This window comes from Engraulis encrasicolus, chromosome 17 (genome assembly GCF_034702125.1).
Source record: "Engraulis encrasicolus isolate BLACKSEA-1 chromosome 17, IST_EnEncr_1.0, whole genome shotgun sequence".
NCBI classification, from domain to species: domain Eukaryota; kingdom Metazoa; phylum Chordata; class Actinopteri; order Clupeiformes; family Engraulidae; genus Engraulis; species Engraulis encrasicolus.
The window spans coordinates 22,210,738-22,227,760 of NC_085873.1; the positions used below are offsets into that span (position 1 = coordinate 22,210,738).

The 17,023-nt window shown below is 48.7% G+C and overlaps 1 protein-coding gene across 1 annotated transcript in view; it reads right to left on the bottom strand.

Moving 5' to 3' along the window:
* Positions 1–1,360: 1,360 nt before the first annotated feature.
* kcnc3b (potassium voltage-gated channel, Shaw-related subfamily, member 3b) overlaps positions 1,361–17,023 on the bottom strand; it is a 77,511-nt gene continuing 61,848 nt past the window's right edge. The window contains exons 3-5 of the mRNA XM_063221224.1: positions 9,398–10,379; positions 3,197–3,411; positions 1,361–1,498 (exon numbers count right to left, since the gene is read on the bottom strand). Of these exons, the coding sequence (XP_063077294.1) occupies positions 1,361–1,498; positions 3,197–3,411; positions 9,398–10,379 (1,335 nt within the window). The remainder of the gene's footprint in view (positions 1,499–3,196; positions 3,412–9,397; positions 10,380–17,023) is intronic.

Consider the following 17,023-nt stretch of genomic DNA (forward strand, 5'->3'; position numbering starts at 1 on the left):
CCCGATGGGGGTTTCGCTAATCGCTAATGCGCCCTTTGTGGGTGCGATGAGTGTGCTAAACAGTGTCCCTCGGGGTCAAATATCACCAAAGCAGAGAGAAAGAGAGAAAGAGAAAGAGAATAAGAGAAGGCTATAGGGAAGGCTAGATAGCGAAAGACTGGGGTAGTGTGAGGAGATCGAGATAGCCACACGAGGAGAGAACACACAAGTACGTAAGCGACGACACGAAACACAACGAACACGAACACAACACTCGCTGCACAGCGTTTGGAGAGGACAGGGGACAGACAAAAGTGTAATAGGTAGGTATAGGAAATGAAGAAGCCCACATACAAACGCGTGATATGACACAACCTGAAGAGAGAGACAACATAGAGCGCGTGAGACAACACCCCCATCTCATTCCCTCTCACATGCACACACACACACACACACACAGCTACACACTAACACACACACACACACACACACACACACACACACACACACACACACACACCTTTACAACAGAATCACACACACCCACGTTTATACACACACACACACACACACACCGCACACAGAGCAGCGCGCCCACATTATTGAATGGAAAACTACGTTTCGACAAGTGGATTTGGTGTGGATTTTGTGGTGTACACAGAACGTGTAATGTCGTAAGTTTGACTGATGACACAGGATGTTGGGGAAATTCAAGAAACACCTTTTGGTTTAGAACACAAATAAACTGAGGTACACTGAGTTTAGGCTGTGTTTAAGCGTGTCGTTAGTTATAAGAACCTACAACAACCATAATGTTAATGTGAGACTTGTACGCTTGTAGTCCAGATCCAGATAAACCTGACCTACTGTACTGTTTGTGTCATGTGCAATGCTGTGGAGAGGCTTAACGCAGCGTAAACTCAACAAACCAGACAGTGAGCAGACGCCCACACAAACACTTAGTTTTAAATACTATATACTCAGTCAGTTAAAAACACACTACAACTGGTGAAATACACTTGTAACCAATGACACATATACTGTATTACTGGACGTAGAATACTTGATATTGAGTGGCTGTAGCTGTATGTTATTGTGTGTTAGTGTGTGTATTTGTGTGTGACTCTGTGTGTGTATAAATGTGTGTGTGTGTGTGTGTGTGTGTGTGTGTGTGTGTGTGTGTGTGTGTGTGTGTGTGTGTGTGTGTGTGTGTGTGTGTGTGTGTGTGTGTGTGTGTGTGTGTGGAGAGGGATAGATTGTAGATTGCTGAACAAAGCACAGAGCCCTGGGGCTTGTTTTGTATTGACGGATGGCAGCCATTTTGTGTGAGGCAGGGTGACGCGACGCGGCGTGGTGTGACATTTACCTCACCTCTCGGGGCTTATGGTTTGATCCAGGAGGAGGCCGAGTTTGCATTGAGGTCCTGCTGTAGCAGGGAGCCTTCCAGCTTATACCACTCCTCCGACAAGGAGGGCTCGGGGCCGGGGGCTGCGGCCAGGGCGGAGGCCTCGGGGGGCGGCTGGGATGGGAGGGACGGGTGGGCGGGAAGGGCTTGTTGGGATGGGAGGGGTGTTTGTGGTGGTAGGGCTGGTTGGGGCGGGGGGGTTGAATTGGGGTGCGGTTGGGGTTGAGGTTGGGTTTGGAGTGAGTTAATCAGGGAGTCTGTGGTGGGGGGTCGTTTGGTGGTGGTGGGGGGGCAAGGTTAAGGTAGATGAGGTGTTTTTTTTAATAGGGGAGGAGTGTTTGGAGGGGGTGAGGGCAGGGGTTTGAGCATGTTTTTGTGGAGGGCGGTGGGTGACAGGCGGTTTTGTTTGTCATCGTGGTAACATTATGGATCAGACAGTTGTAGTTTTTCGGTGAAGATTGCAAGGGGAGGATGCCATGACATTAAATAAAAAGGATGGCAAGAGGGATGGACAAAAAGCATGGAAGTGTTGGGAGTGCGAGGGGTTAAACAACATTCAAGATAGAGGATTGGAGGATGGAGGATTTAAGCAATAAGTCATCCAAGATGCAGAGTGAGGTAAGAGAATAAAAGTCAAGAAAGGAAAAAAAGGAGGATAAAGGGGATAAGAGAAGCAGATGAGAAGCAAATAAATATTATACGTATATGCTTGAATATCCAAGAAAGAGAGATAGAAGACAGATAGAAGGAATGAAAAGAGATGGAAGAAACAGATTAAAAAGAAAGACAGGGATGTAAAATCCCTAAGACAGGACAAGCAACACATAAAAGAAAGGAGGAAAGATGTGAAAGTGACAGACAGAAGGAACTGAGAGTGGCTCTTTCTCAATGCCCAGTGTTCTAGCCTTGCTAGGACGTGAAATGCCCCGTGATTGGATACTCTTGGGTGAACTCCGCGGACTATCCAATCACCAGGCGTTTCACATGCTAGCAAGACTAAAACACTTGACCTTGAGAAGTAGCCAGTGTCCCGAAGACAGAAAGACAGGCAGGGAAAAAAAAGGCAGTGACGGAAGCAAATAAAGAATGGATGCTGCTAGGCAACGTAAGTGTGAGCGGCAAATAAAGGTCAGCTCAGGGGTGCATTTCTCGAAACCATAGTTCCTATGTTAGCTACTTTGTTGTTTGGCTAACTGTTAGCCAGTTAGCAACTACAACTACCCTTTCGAGAGACGCGCCCCAAATGTGTGGCTCTGATTCGTGTCATGGATGCACATGTACTGGTACGTAGATCTATATGGGCAGTGTTGCAGCAATGTTCATGTCATGTTGATGTTGTGTTTATGTTTGAGAGAAATCAGTGCACACAAAATATAGATCTCCATCTGATGCTTGTTTGAGTGAGTTTAGTCCAGAGTGAACCGTAATGGTGTTCAGAAGCAAGTGCAGATGTGACACTTTTTAAGAAGCAGTTTTAATGATGGTTATGAACTAGCATTAGTTAGTAGGTTTATTTGAAGCTAAGCTAAGCTAGATCCATAACGTTTCAAGATCAGGACAACGTAGATCTTTTTGCAAATTGATTATGTTTTGTTTTTAAACACTTTTTGCGTGGGTGGGTGAGTTGGAGAGGGTACAGCACGGTAAGATAGGGTATAGGGTGGGGTGAAAGAAAGGATGTTTTTTGTCAATGACTGACTTTCTACACAGTCATTGTTGTTTTGTTATCATCGGCCGGCTGGTGTGCGGGGGGTTGGGGGTGGGTCGGGGGTGGAAGGTTAACGGAGGAAGGGGACTCTTACCTTTCCTCACGTTGGTGTTGTCTGCGGTGGTGCGGAACTCGCGCGTGTTGAGCAGGAAGCAGGCACGGTCCTGCGGGTAGCGGTCGCGCTCCTGCGCGTAGCGCTCGCGGTTGTTGCTGCCGCGGTTGGCAGGACTGCGCTCGTCGGGACTCAGCACCTGGTCGATGGTGGGGCAGTCCTCATTGGCCAACGCCGCGTTTGCAGCATCACCGTTCTGCTTCGAGTCTGAGAGGAGGAGGAGGAGGAGAGGAGCGGGGGAGCGGGAGGGGGAGTGATGGACAGAGAAGAGAGGCGGAGGAGAGAAGTAGCGGAGGGGTTGATGGACAGAGAGGAGAGGAGGAGAGGATGAGGAGAGGAGAAGGGGGAGGGGGAGAGGGAGGGGGATGATAGGAGAGAGAGGAAGAAAGGAAGAGAGGGAGGAGGATAAATGTGTGGCATGCAAAAAGGAGTTATTGTGTAGAATGGGAGGAACGTAATGGTATAGAATGGGGAATCGATGAAAACAGTAAGTGAAGGATGGAGAGATGGACAGTGATTTAAAGAGAGATGGTGATGAAGTCACAGAGAGAAATAGAGAGAGAGAGAGAGAGAGAGAGAGAGAGAGAGAGAGAGAGAGAGAGAGAGAAATGAGATGCATACAAAAACAGTCATAAAATATAGAACAGGAAAACAATGAAAGCCATTTGAGAGAGGTAGATAGATAGAGATGACATGAGAGAAAAGACATGATTGGGAGAGGAGGGATGCTTAGAATGATGCTCAGAACAGTAGAGTGTGAAAGAGGGATGAGGTTTGAGGAGGAGTGGGAAGCGGAGAGGTAGAAGAGGAGAGGTAGAAGCATAGAGCAGTGAGTCCTTTAGCTGAGGGAGAAACAGACAAGTAGAGATGGAGCGGAGGAGAAACGCAGAGTACTCAATGAGCAAGGCACCACCAGAGTATACATGTATAAGAATGAACACACACACACACACACACACACACACACACACACACACACACACATACAAATACTGAACATATATGTCAAAGCTTGAAAATGTTTAAATGCACACACACACACACACACACACACAGACACACACACAGACACACACACACACACACACACACACACACACACACACACACACAGCTACACACTGACACACACACAGCTACACACTAACACACGCACACACGCACACGCACACGCACACACACACACTCACACACACTCTCTCTCTCTCTCTCTCTCTCTCTCTCTCTCTCTCTCTCTCTCTCTAATACATGCATGCATGTGTAATCCAGAGTGACATATCCTCTTAGAGCTCTTGCAGGTCCGTGCTGCTGGAGGAGCAGAATGTATGCAGTATGCGGCCCACTGAGTAGGACTATATGCTGTGTGAACACAAGCACATTCATGTAGCACGGCAGAGAGAGAGGGAGAGAGAGAGAGAGAGAGAGAGAGAGAGAGAGAGAGAGAAGGGAGAGAGAGAGAGAGAAGGGAGAAGGGAGAGAGAGAGAGCGAGAGGGTCGAGAGAGAGAGGGAAGGGAGAGAGAGAGAGAGAGAGAGAGAGAGAGAGAATGGAGAGAGAGAGAGATGAAGAAGAGGAGGAGAAAAAGAGAATTTAGAAGCAGGGAGACTTTAAGAAAGAGAGAGAGGGAGAGAGGATGTGCAGAAAGAGAGAGAGGATATGCAGAAAGAGAGAGAGGGAGAAAGGATATATGTAGAAAGAGAGAGAGAGGATATACAGAGAGAGAGAGGGGATATGCAGAAAGAGAGAGAGGGAGAAAGGGCAACAGAGAGGAACATGAGATGAAGAAGAAGAGGAAGACAGAAGATAGAAGCAGAATAAAATACAGAGAGAGAGAGAGAGAGAGAGAGAGAGAGAGAGAGAGAGAGAGAGAGAGAGAGAGAGAGAAATGCGGATATATGCCGAGGGCATGGTAGGCGTTCTGACATCACCCACTGCAAATCCAGATGGGGGGAAGTGAAGTGAATTGAAGTGCGGGCAGCCTGAATAACTGCCACCAATTACACCGTATTAAAAACTCAAAACCCCAACGACAAAAACATTTACATCTTCTTGAGCAGATGACCTATTCCTTAGGGCTGCAAAAAGAAATATGAGACAGAAAGTGGGTAAAATGGTCCGTTTACATGAATGACAGAACCAACAATACAGGTTAATCAGACTATTGTACTGTATTTGTGATTGTAATGACCTCAAGCTTCTTTTTCTTTTTTTTGTTCTTACTTGTTTTTGTCTTGACTTACTTTACAGAAAATACCATATATAAAAAGTATTTTAAAAAAAAACAAAAACACGACAGCAGGCTGTGCACGGACTGTGCACTGGACTATTCGCTGGCCTGTGCGGAAAAAATGCTGTTTATAGATCCTCACTACAAAGCTCAACTTTGGCTTTTCAAAAGACGACAAAAAACGTAATTCTTTCATGAAGACACTATTATAATTTGTTGTTTAACGAAATGACAATCACCACATTGTATTGAGTTAACTATAGGACTCTGTAATATTGCATCAATAATGTAGTGCTTAACCCCTTTGCGCAGAGCTTATGTTACAACCTTACTGTCACCAAAATTGTAATGACCAAGTCTTAATCTGTTAGTTAAGACTCTTGGTAATGTCATAGCAATGTTGTTATGATGTAGTATGGGTCTTTTCAGCAATGAGTGAACAGGCCCATCTTCACAAAGTGGCTTAGGTTATTTTAGCATACTGGAAAAAGTGTGCCTTTATCGGGTATGTGAGAGATGGACTGCTATGTGCCCAGAAATAAACAGACTGTTGTCAACATATTTCACCACCCAAATCTCAAAAACGATGCATGTGTGACGATTCCACCACATCACAAAACTATCCAAATATGCTAACTCGATGTGATTCGAGATGTACAGTACTGTACACATGGCTGTTCCTTTGGGGGCTCTGCCAAAACAATGTTGATATTTGTGGTTCAACAATTGACTGATTACTTACTCATAAAGGATTTAGTAGGTGCAACAAAGTCTTTTTTTCCAGTGTAATAATACATTGCTGTTTAACAGTAGGGCCAGTGTTTGTAGATACTCGAGTCTGTCGTCCTGATTCAGCAGATCTCGCCTTCTCAACCTCCTGTCATACGATCTGCTCCAGTACAGTCATGGCTACAGCACCCGATATGCATACATGCAGGGGTGTCGTACAGGGGGGTAAAATGGGGCTGAGTCACCAGGCCCCATGTATATTGACAGTTTCTGATTTGTGTGGGGTATACTACTGTATATGGCTGGGGGGGGTCCATTGGAGCTAATTGTACATAGGGCCCCACAATTTGTTGCTACGCCACTGCATACAGTATATGCACACTTCTGCCTGCCTGCCTGCCTCTCTGCCTGCCTGCCTGCCTGCCTGCCTGCCTGCCTGCCTGCCTGCCTGCCTGCCTGCCTGCCTGCCTGTCTGCCTGCTTGCCTGCCTCTCTTTAACACTATTCAGCCACTACTGTTAAGAGACAAGCTACTGCAAATGGGAGTGGGAACAGGGCTTGTTACCTGGATTACTGACTATCTCACAGAAAGGCCCCAGTTTGTCAGACTGGGTAACTTAACATCAGAGACTGTGATCAGTAGCACTGGAGCTCCACAAGGAACGGTGCTCTCCCCGGTTTTGTTCACCCTATACACCACTGACTTTAGCTACAATTCTGTGACCTGCCACATGCAGAAATTCTCAGATGACACTGCCATTGTTGGATGTATTAAAGATGGGCAGGAGGGGGAGTACAGGGGACTGGTAGAGAACTTTGTTAGATGGTGTAGGACCAATCAGTTGCAGTTGAACACCACCAAAACAAAGGAAATGGTGGTTGATTTCCGGCGAACAACCCCATCCCTCGTGCCTGTCTCTATTGAGGGGGAGACAGTGGAGACAGTCTGCACCTACAAATATCTGGGGGTACATCTTGATAATAAACTGGACTGGTCAGTTAATTCACATGCAGTCTACAAGAAAGGACAGAGCAGGCTTTACTTTCTAAGGAAGCTTAAATCATTTAACGTCTGCAACAGACTCCTCCAGATGTTTTACCAGTCTGTCATGGCTAGTGTACTTTCTTATGCTGTGGCATGCTGGGGCGGGAGCATTAGGAGGAGGGATGCTGGACGTCTGGACAAGCTAGTGAGGAAAGCAGGCTCTGTTGTTGGTACAGAACTGGAGGCTCTTAGTACCACAGCTGAAAAGAGGACATTGGGCAGATTGGACTCTATAATGGACAATGACCATCACCCCTTGCACTCAGTCTTTGCCAACCAGCGAAGTCTGTTCAGCCACAGATTCCTCGCCATTCCCTGCAAGACTGACAGGCTGCGTAAGTCCTTTGTCCCCAGGTCCATCCACCTATTTAACTCAACAACTCAGAACAACACAATGAAAGAGATTGTTATTGGTGACTGGACTGCATAACCCCCCCCCCCCCCCCGGCCATGCCCCCATTCCATCCCCCTCCCACCCCTCCTTCAACAATCAGTAACAACTATTGCAATGATAAACTTTTTTATATCTGAATGTTTAATGTGAAATAATCTATTTATGCTACTAGACACCTAAATTTCCTTCGGGATCAATAAATGTTACTCTACTCTACTCTACTCTACTGCCTGTCTGTCTGCCTGCTTGCCAGCCTGCCTGTCTACCTACCTGCCTGCCTGCCTGACTGCCTGACTGCCTGACTGCCTGACTGCCTGCTTGCCAGCCTGCCTCTCTGCCTGCTTGCCAGCCTGCCTCTCTGCCTGCCTGCCTGCCTGCCTGTCTGCCTGCCTGCCAGCCTGGGGCCCGAGCCTGTGTGTTTGTGTGTAAAAACAACACATTAAGTCATTAGAGTCTGTGGGATGAGGACAGATGGAGCGCTCAGGGCGAGCGCACTGTGGACTTACCAGTTGGCCATGACTAAGAGAACAGATCTGATGGAGCTTTGGAGCGCTCTGAAGCAGAAGTCCAGGAATAAAGAAATACATTACCCAGTGCTAAAACGAAAATACATGTAGAATGCCAGATTGACACAAAGAGCCCTTTAAGACTAACAAAAATAAGAAAGTGGGAAATTAGAAACGGAAAGCTAACAATGTTGCTTTTGAATTGATGCTACAGTGAAAATATAAATGCTAAATTGACACCAGCCACTCTTTGAACCTAACAAAAAAATTGGCTGCATAAATGTACTTGAGAAGCAGCAAAAAGTTAATAATATTGCAATTCAATTGGTTATTGTATTAATGTATATTATCAAAATAATTAATTAAAATAAGTAATTAAAGTAAATTACTTTAAGAATCAATTATTTGGTGCAAGCCTACATTGATCGGTTGACTGTAGATCCAGTATCATTTGTAGTTTATTTAATCTTTGTTTATCTTTCTGTGGGATTTGTCCAATTTCTCTGCTGTCCGCTGTCTCTGAATCTCCCTGGCTGTTACTCACTCGTGCTAATGGAGGCAGGACATCAGACATCCTGTGGAGTAAAGGGGATCTGCTGAGCTAGTGAATAATCAGCAGCTGGAAACGGCTATAAAAATGAAGCATGAACATTATTCTTCCTCGGTTTCCCTGATTTTTCAAAATTTCTAAGTTATGATTGATATACTACCTACCTATGCCAGGCCACGCCCTCCTAGTGACACAACACACTTGCCATTGGTTCTAGTCATTCATGTCTCCCAGGTGGTTCTCCTCTTGCTGATTTCTGGAAGGCTGTCTTTACGGTAGCCTAGCTAATTTATTTCATAACATTCAACCAGCGCTAATCCTACTTCGTTTTCATACTAATAGGACATTTAGCTGAACACTGGTGCTCAATACATTCTGGATCATGACAGATAAATATTTGTATTTTTCTGTTTATTCACATTAAAATAGAGAGAGGATTTAGGTCATTAGCCATCATCTCTCTTTGTTGATTTATGTTCTCACTGAAAGCACCTGCTTGAGAAAAAGTTGATGACGATACTGATTAGGATCACTGTATTGTACATACAGGGCTATTCTTTATATAAGCTTTGATCTCAATCATTGGTTATCATTCAGACGATGACAGGTTTAGATTAGATTAGATAACTGTTATTGGTACCAAAGGGTAGATTTGAACTGCAGTCAAGTGAGTTTCACTCATACAAAACATGCAGAACATTTAGGACACATATAACACACAAGGCTGATATACTTCCCTCTCACCTCTGTTTATCTCGATGATCTCCTCCTGCGCGAGGGGGCAGTCCCCAGAGAGCATGCCCGAGCCCATTACGTTACCCAGCACGTTACCCAGGATCCTCTGGGGCGAGGCGGTGGCCATGGCGAGGGCGTCGGGCTTGCAGTAGTTGGGCGAGCCGGGCTGCGGCGCCCGCGGAATGTGCTTGTTCTTCTTCTTGGGCAGCTTCTGCTTGGCCATGGCCAGCGAGTAGTACATGCCGAAGTTGTTGACGATGACGGGCACGGGCATGGCGATGGTCAACACGCCCGCCAAGGCGCACAGCGCCCCCACCAGCATCCCCGACCACGTCTCCGGGTACATGTCTCCGTAGCCCAGGGTCGTCATGGTCACCACGGCCCACCAGAAGCCGATGGGGATGTTCTTGAAGGTGGTGTGGGCGCTGGCCGTGGGGTCGTTGGGGTCGGCGCCGATGCGCTCGGCGTAGTAGATCATGGTGGCGAAGATGAGGACCCCCAGCGCAAGGAAGATGATGAGCAGCAGGAACTCGTTGGTGCTGGCGCGCAGCGTGTGTCCCAGGACGCGCAGGCCCACGAAGTGGCGCGTCAGCTTGAAGATTCGCAGGATGCGGACGAAGCGGACGACGCGCAGGAAGCCCAGCACGTCCTTGGCGGCCTTGGACGAGAGGCCGCTGAGGCCCACCTCTAGGTAGAAGGGCAAGATGGCCACGAAGTCAATTATGTTCAGAGCGCTCCTGAAGAACTCCACTTTGTTCGGGCAGAAGACCACCCGAGTGAAGACTTCGATGGTAAACCAGATGACACATACGCCTTCGACGTAGGTCAACCAGCTATCCGTGACTACCTCATACATGATTTCCTCCGTGGTCATGTTACCCACCGTCACGTTTTCTGTGCGGTTGTAGATGGTGTTAAAGGCCTCGTGCGTCTCCATGCAGAAGGTTGAGATGGAGACGAGAATGAAGAACAGGGAGAGGAATGCCACATACTGCAGAGACAAACACAGAAAAAGAGAGAAACATATATATTACTTTAACATACATTACTTTAAACTCTTTATAAGGAAGATGGAAATAGTCAGTATGTATCCAATTTTTGTGTATCTTTTCAACGGCGCCTCCTCTACGTTTTCCCAATGTCAATATGGCGGAACGTTGACATTCACATTAACATTCATGCATGTTTGACTTACTGAATATCACAATGTGGTGAAATTCTGTTGGCTAACATTCAATTGTGTAAATATTGCGCACTGTGCTTAGCAAAGGACAAGAATGACACATAACATTCAAAAACAGTTACTGGCATCGCACTCAAGTGCCCACTTGGGTAACATCCAAGGCCAAGCTTCACTTCTTTAACCGACCATCACTCAGTGGAGCTCATTGGGGTGAAATTCACACACAGCAGCAGGCCAACTTCCTGGGAAGTCCTCAAGTAGGACATCAGTGGTGAGATCGATGTAAACATGATAAATGACGTTACACATGGCAATGGAAATATGTGATAGATACACTATGCCAGGGCCTGGCTCATTTTCAGAGTCTTTAATTAGCATGAACTAATTCCACAAATCTGTTAGCAAGTGGCCTAAATGTACAGATGCTGCTAATGAAGTTAGCCTACAGTACATTTACAGTACCCATGACCCTGACTGATGATCCCATTTGTCTAAATACTTCAACAAGAAAACTAAATTAATTCCTGAAGTCCATCACTGTGACAGAAGTTAAAGTCCAATCGTTAATGAAAGCAGCTAATTTCTTGTTCTTTGCTGCTTGTCTTGCATAGATAATTGATGAAAACTTTTCGGTACTTTTTGGCATCCGGGAGAGTCCGCTGTCTGTCTGCCTATCTGTCTGTTTGTCTATCTATCCATCAAGGTGAAACCCCCATTTGTCAAAACAAAACACCAGACAGCAGAGGCAAACGATCCAGCGTGAATAATGAATTTGCAGCAGTCTAGTCGAGTGGAGAGCCGAGCAGCGGTTCTGTACTCCAGCCAAACTTTTTCAAGCGGGCTGGCTGGCTGGCCGGGCCATCCCAGACCCAACTCGATCCAAATGTGCTGATGCGTCGAATGTCTGGGAAATCAGATGGCGCAGACAAAACAGTCGCTTGGCTTGGCTGAGGGGCAAATGCTGATGCTAACACTATTACTTGTTTGGACACCTCTCTTAATAGGCCGCTGCATCTCCCTGGGGTATTGGAGGGGAGGATGGGGGTGGAGGGAGGAGAGGATGGGACTGGGGGTGGAGGGAGTAGAGGATGGGGGTGGAGGGAGGAGAGGATGGGACTGGGGGTGGAGGAGGAGAGGATGGGACGGGGGGGGGTGGAGGGATGATGGAGGGGTGGGGAGAGGGGAGCTTGGCAACCCTGTAGCAGGAGAGTCTAATATCCTCAACTCCACAGTTGTTATATCACACACACACACACACACACACACACACACACACACACACACACACACACACACACACACACACACACACACACACACACACACACACAAACCACCTCCTCCAGGCACAACAGATTGGACGGAACAGAACAGGATTGAGAAAGTGTGTGTGTGTGTATGTGTGTGTGTGTGTGTGTGTGTGTGTGTGTGTGTGTGTGTGTGTGTGTGTGTGTGTGTGTGTGTGTGTGTGTATGTGTGTCTGCCTGTGCCTGTTTTGCATGTGGGGAGGCTCGTCTGATGTAACTGTCCTACTTTAAGCTTTCATGTGTATTTTTCATTTCCTTAATGCTGACAAAAGAGGCCCCCATCCGAGCAGATTTTTTTTTACCCCATCAAGCGATCTGAGAATTTACACACAAGAGATTCTCCCAGTAGCTTCTCGGGGATGTCGCTTTTTTGTGGAGATTTCTTTGCAGGTGTGTGGAATGTAATGGCATCAGCTTGTTGTGCTTGGAAGGGGAGGTGGTGCAGGCACAATGCCAGTTGGAGCCAGTGTTGCCAGATTGGGCGGGTGCCCGCCCAATTGGGCTACTTGGGATGAGCGTCGGCGGGCAAAAACGGGAAAAATTGGCCATTTGGCGTTTTTTTCAGCCGTTTTGGGCCCATAGAAGTCAATGTAATTTGTTGAATTTGGGCGGAATTTAGCGCATTTTGGCGGTTTTTGAGAACCTTTTGGGCGGGACACATCTGGCAACACTGGTTGGAGCTGCCAGGTAGAGGCTGGCTGGTGGCGATCAAAAAGCAAGGAGTAGGAGTTTTGTGGGGATGCCTTTACAGGTGGATTGCATTTTTTACTTTTACTTAAAGTTTTGACATCTCTGGTGGTGCTCTGTCTACCAGTGGGTTGGCTTGGTGGCGTGAAAGATCTCTAGGAGTGGTGCCACTAGCTCATGTATCTCCTCTCCTCCACCTCACTCTTGTCTCCTCTCATCTCCTCTCCTCTCCTCTCCTCTCCTCTCTCGTCCTCTCCTCTCCCCTCCTCTCCTCTCCTCTTCCCTCCTCTCCTCTCTCCTCGGATCCTCTCCTCTCCTCCTCTTCTCCTCTTCCTCGCCTCTCCTCTCCTCTCCTCTCCTCTCCTCTTCCTCGCCTCTCCTCTCCTCTCATGCTCCCTCTCCTCTCCTCTCCTCTCCTCCCCCCTCCCCACTCCTCTCCTCTCCTCTCCTCTCCTCTCCTCCTCTTCTGTCCCCTCTCCTCTCCTCTTTTCTCCTTTCCCCTCTCCTTTCCTCTCCTCTCCTCATCTCCTACTCTCCTCTCCTCTCCTCTCCTGTCCCCTCTCCTCTCCTCTGCTCTCCTCCTCTCCTCTCCCCTCCTCTCCCCTCCTCTCCTCTCCTCTCCTCTCCTCTCCTCTCCTGCCCTCTCCTCTCCTCTCCTCTCCCTCTCCTCTCCTCTCCTCTCCTCTCCTCTCCTCTCCTCTCCTCTCCTCTCCTGCCCTCTCCTTTTGTCTCCTCCTCCTCTTCTCTGGTCTCCTCTCCTCTCCTCTCCTCTCCTCTCCTCTCCTCTCCTCTCCTCTCCTCTCCTCTCCTCTCCCTCTTCTCTCCTCTTCTCTCCCCCAGCAGTGCTGCAGCCTCTACGGGCTGGGAGCCTTCATTAAGATTCCGTGTGTATGTTCGGCGCTGTGCTCTTAATGCATTCCTATGAATTATAAAACACACGGACAGAGAGAAGAAGACACTCATCCATACTGTAAGGAAGAGAGAGCTGAGGATTTGTTGCTGTGTGTGTGTGTGTGTGTGTGTGTGTGTGTGTGTGTGTGTGTGTGTGTGTGTGTGTGTGTGTGTGTGTGTGTGTGTGTGTGTGTGTGTGTGTGTGTCCTTCAGCCTCTGAACACACATGGCCATGCACACATCCACAAATACTCACGCACGCATACTGTATGCAAACACACATACGCCCGCACGCTCACAAATATCCCCACAAATATGCACAAACACATGAACCCACACACATGCAGGCAACTGCCTGCCTCACACACACACACACACACACACACACACACACACACACACACACACACACACACACACACACACACACACACACATACACACACACACACACACACACACACACACACACACACACACACACACACACACACACATACATACACATGGCAAATGACAAGCCATGCGAGGAAGATTCTGCAGGCACAGAAATTGGGTTGGGAGCTTTTTTTAACCAATCCATCCGCCTCTCCTCTCTCCTCTCCTCTCCTCTCCCCTGCTCTCCTCTCCTCTCCTCTCCTATCCCCTCACCGTCTCTCCTCTCCCCTCCTCTCCTGCTCTCCTCTCCTCTCCTCTCTCCTGCTCTCCTCTCCTCTCCTCTCCTCTCCTCTCCTCTCTCCTGCTCTCCTCTCCTCTCCTGTCTCCTCTCCTCTCCTCTCCCTCACTCTCTCCTGCTCTCCTCTCCTCTCCTGTCTCATCTCTTCTCCTCTCTCCTCCTCTCCTCTCCTTTCCTCTCATTCCCTCGCCTCACCCCTCCTCTCCTCTCCCCTCCTCCCCTCTCCTCTCCTCTCCCCTCCTCTTCATTGCCTCTCTGTTCGTTTCATAACCACCCTTCCATATCTATCTGTCTTCTTGTACTCACTTGTACACCATCCACCTGCACACTCCCCCCCCCCTCTCTCATTCTTTCTCTAGTGCTCTCTCTCCACACAAACGCAAAGCCATGCACACAAACATGTGAACAGGCAAACCATCCATGGTGTGTGAGTGTGCGTGCGTGCGTGCGTGCGTGCGTGCGTGCGTGCGTGCGTGCTGGTGCGTGTGTGTGTGTGTGCGCATGTGTGTGTGTGCGCGCGTGTGTGTGTTTGTGTGTGTGTGTGCGTGCCCATGCTTCTGTGTGTGCTATGCTTTTAGCCACTGCAATCAATTCTAAATTGTTCGCCTAAGATCAAAACACCCCCCCACACACACACACAAACACCCCCACCCCCACCCCCCCACCCTCCCCCATTCATACCCCTCACCCTCCTACTATATATCCAGCTGCAGCTTTCAATTCTTTCCCCTCAAACCAGTGATGTGTATCCATTTCACGTTTAATGCCCAGGCTACAGACAAAGGCCCAGCGAGAGAGAGAGAGAGAGAGAGAGAGAGAGAGAGAGAGAGGGTTACTTACTTGCAACCCACAGGCTACTACAGGCTTGAGAGAGAGAGAGAGAGAGAGAGAGAGAGAAGGGGGGGATAGAGAGAGACAGAGAGAGAGAGAGGGTTACTTACTTGCAACCCACAGGCTACTACCGGCTTGAGAGAGAGAGAGAGAGAGAGAGAGAGAGAGAGAGAGAGGGAGAGAGAGAGAGAGTTGGTTTCTTACTTGCACCCCACAGGCTACTACTATGGCAGGCTTCTCTGCTCTCCTCTCCTCCTCCTGTCCTCATTCCTTCATCCCCTCTTCTCCTGTCTGATCCCACCTCCCTCCTCTCTGCTTTAGTCTTTTTCATCTTTCCACCCTTCCTCTCTTTTTATTCTTCCTTCTCCATATTTCATGTTCCCTTCATTTCCATTGTGAATCCCTTTATACATGTATTGCTCTTTCTCCCGCCATCTTCCACCTTTTTCTATCTACCTCTTCGTCTCTCTCTTTCTTCCTCCACCTCTTATCCTCTTTCTCTCCACCTCTCTCCTTCCCTCTCTCCTCTCCTCTGCCTCTCTCCTTCCCTCTCTCTTCTCCTCTGCCTCTCTCCTTCCCTCCCGTGTTTCTCACCAGCCCAGGCATGACCTACTTTATGGGTTGCTGCAGCAGCGCTCTTCTCCCCCCTCCCCCCCCTCTCTCTCTCTATCTCTCTCCTCCTCCTTCTCCCCCTTGTTTCACTATCCAGGTTCTCACCCCCCCCCCCCCCCCCCCGCTTCATCATGAGCTGTGCACTGCTCCTGGTACCTATTCACCCCCCCCCCCCATTACGAAATGTGCTCTGCTCCCAGTACCTATTCAGCGCCCCTCCTCAGCTGTGCACAGCTCCCAGTACATACAGTATTCAGCCCCTCCTCCACCACACTCGTTCTGCCCCCAAATCCCTTCTTCCTTCTTTCTATATTTATCCCTCCACTCTTGTCAACCGCCATGCAGGCGCTCTCCAACCACCACCTCCACCACCGGCAACACCACCATCCCCACACCAACCACCTCTCCCCGAGTCTCCCCTCTCTCCCCGCGTCTCCCCTCTCCCCTCTCTCCCCTTTCTCCCCTCTCTCCCCTCTCCCCCCTCTCCCCCCTCTCCCCGCGTCTCCCCTCTCCCCTCTCTCCCCTTTCTCCCCTCTCTCCCCTCTCCCCTCTCCCCCCTCTCCCCTCTCTCCCCTCGTCTCCCCTCTCCCCCCTCTGTCCTCTCTCATCTCTACCCATACCCTCTGCCTGCCTGTCTGCCTGTCTGCCTGTCTGTATGCCTGCCTGCCTGCCTGCCTGCCTGCCTGTCCGCCTGCCTGCCTGCCTGCCTGTCCGCCTGCCTGCCTGCCTGCCTTCTCAGAGGTTTATACAAATCTGCCACTTTGTTGGCTCACACAAATGACTGATGACCATGCGAAAGAGAGATAAGAGGCAAAGAAAGGGAGGGAGAGAGAGAGAGAGAGAGAGAGAGAGAGAGAGAGAGAGAGAGAGAGAGAGAGAGAGAGAGAGAGAGAGAGAGAGAGAGAGAGAGAGAGAGAGAGAGAGAGAGAGAGAGACCCTCTGGTGCAAAGTGCATCAGGCTTTTTCCCATGTTTTTTTTAAAGATGTGACCACTGAATCAGAGCAGTTACTCAAAATTGCTCCTGGCTCTTCAGATCATTGTGTTACAGCAAATGCATCGCTTTTCTGCCCATATCTGGTTTTTTTTTAACCCCTCTCCCTTTCATTTTCTCTCTCTCTCTCTCTCTCTCTCTCTCTCTCTCTCTCTCTCTCTCTCTCTCTCTCTCTCTCTCTCTCTCTCTCTCTCTCTCTCTCTCTCTCAGTCACTCAGCTCCTTCTAGGAAACATAACAATCGGATGACTCCGGGCAATGACCGTAGAGAAAGAGTGTTTTATACCATACAAAACACAAGGGCAGGAAATGGCTCAAAAAGCATACAGAGGAAAACCATCCGGGGCAGTCAGAGGGCATATTAGTGCCAATGAGAGAGAGAGAGAGAGACACAGAGAGAGGGGTAGAGTTGCGTCTGTGGGTTGTCAAGTGACTTCAGGTGCTCTTCGGTGTCCAG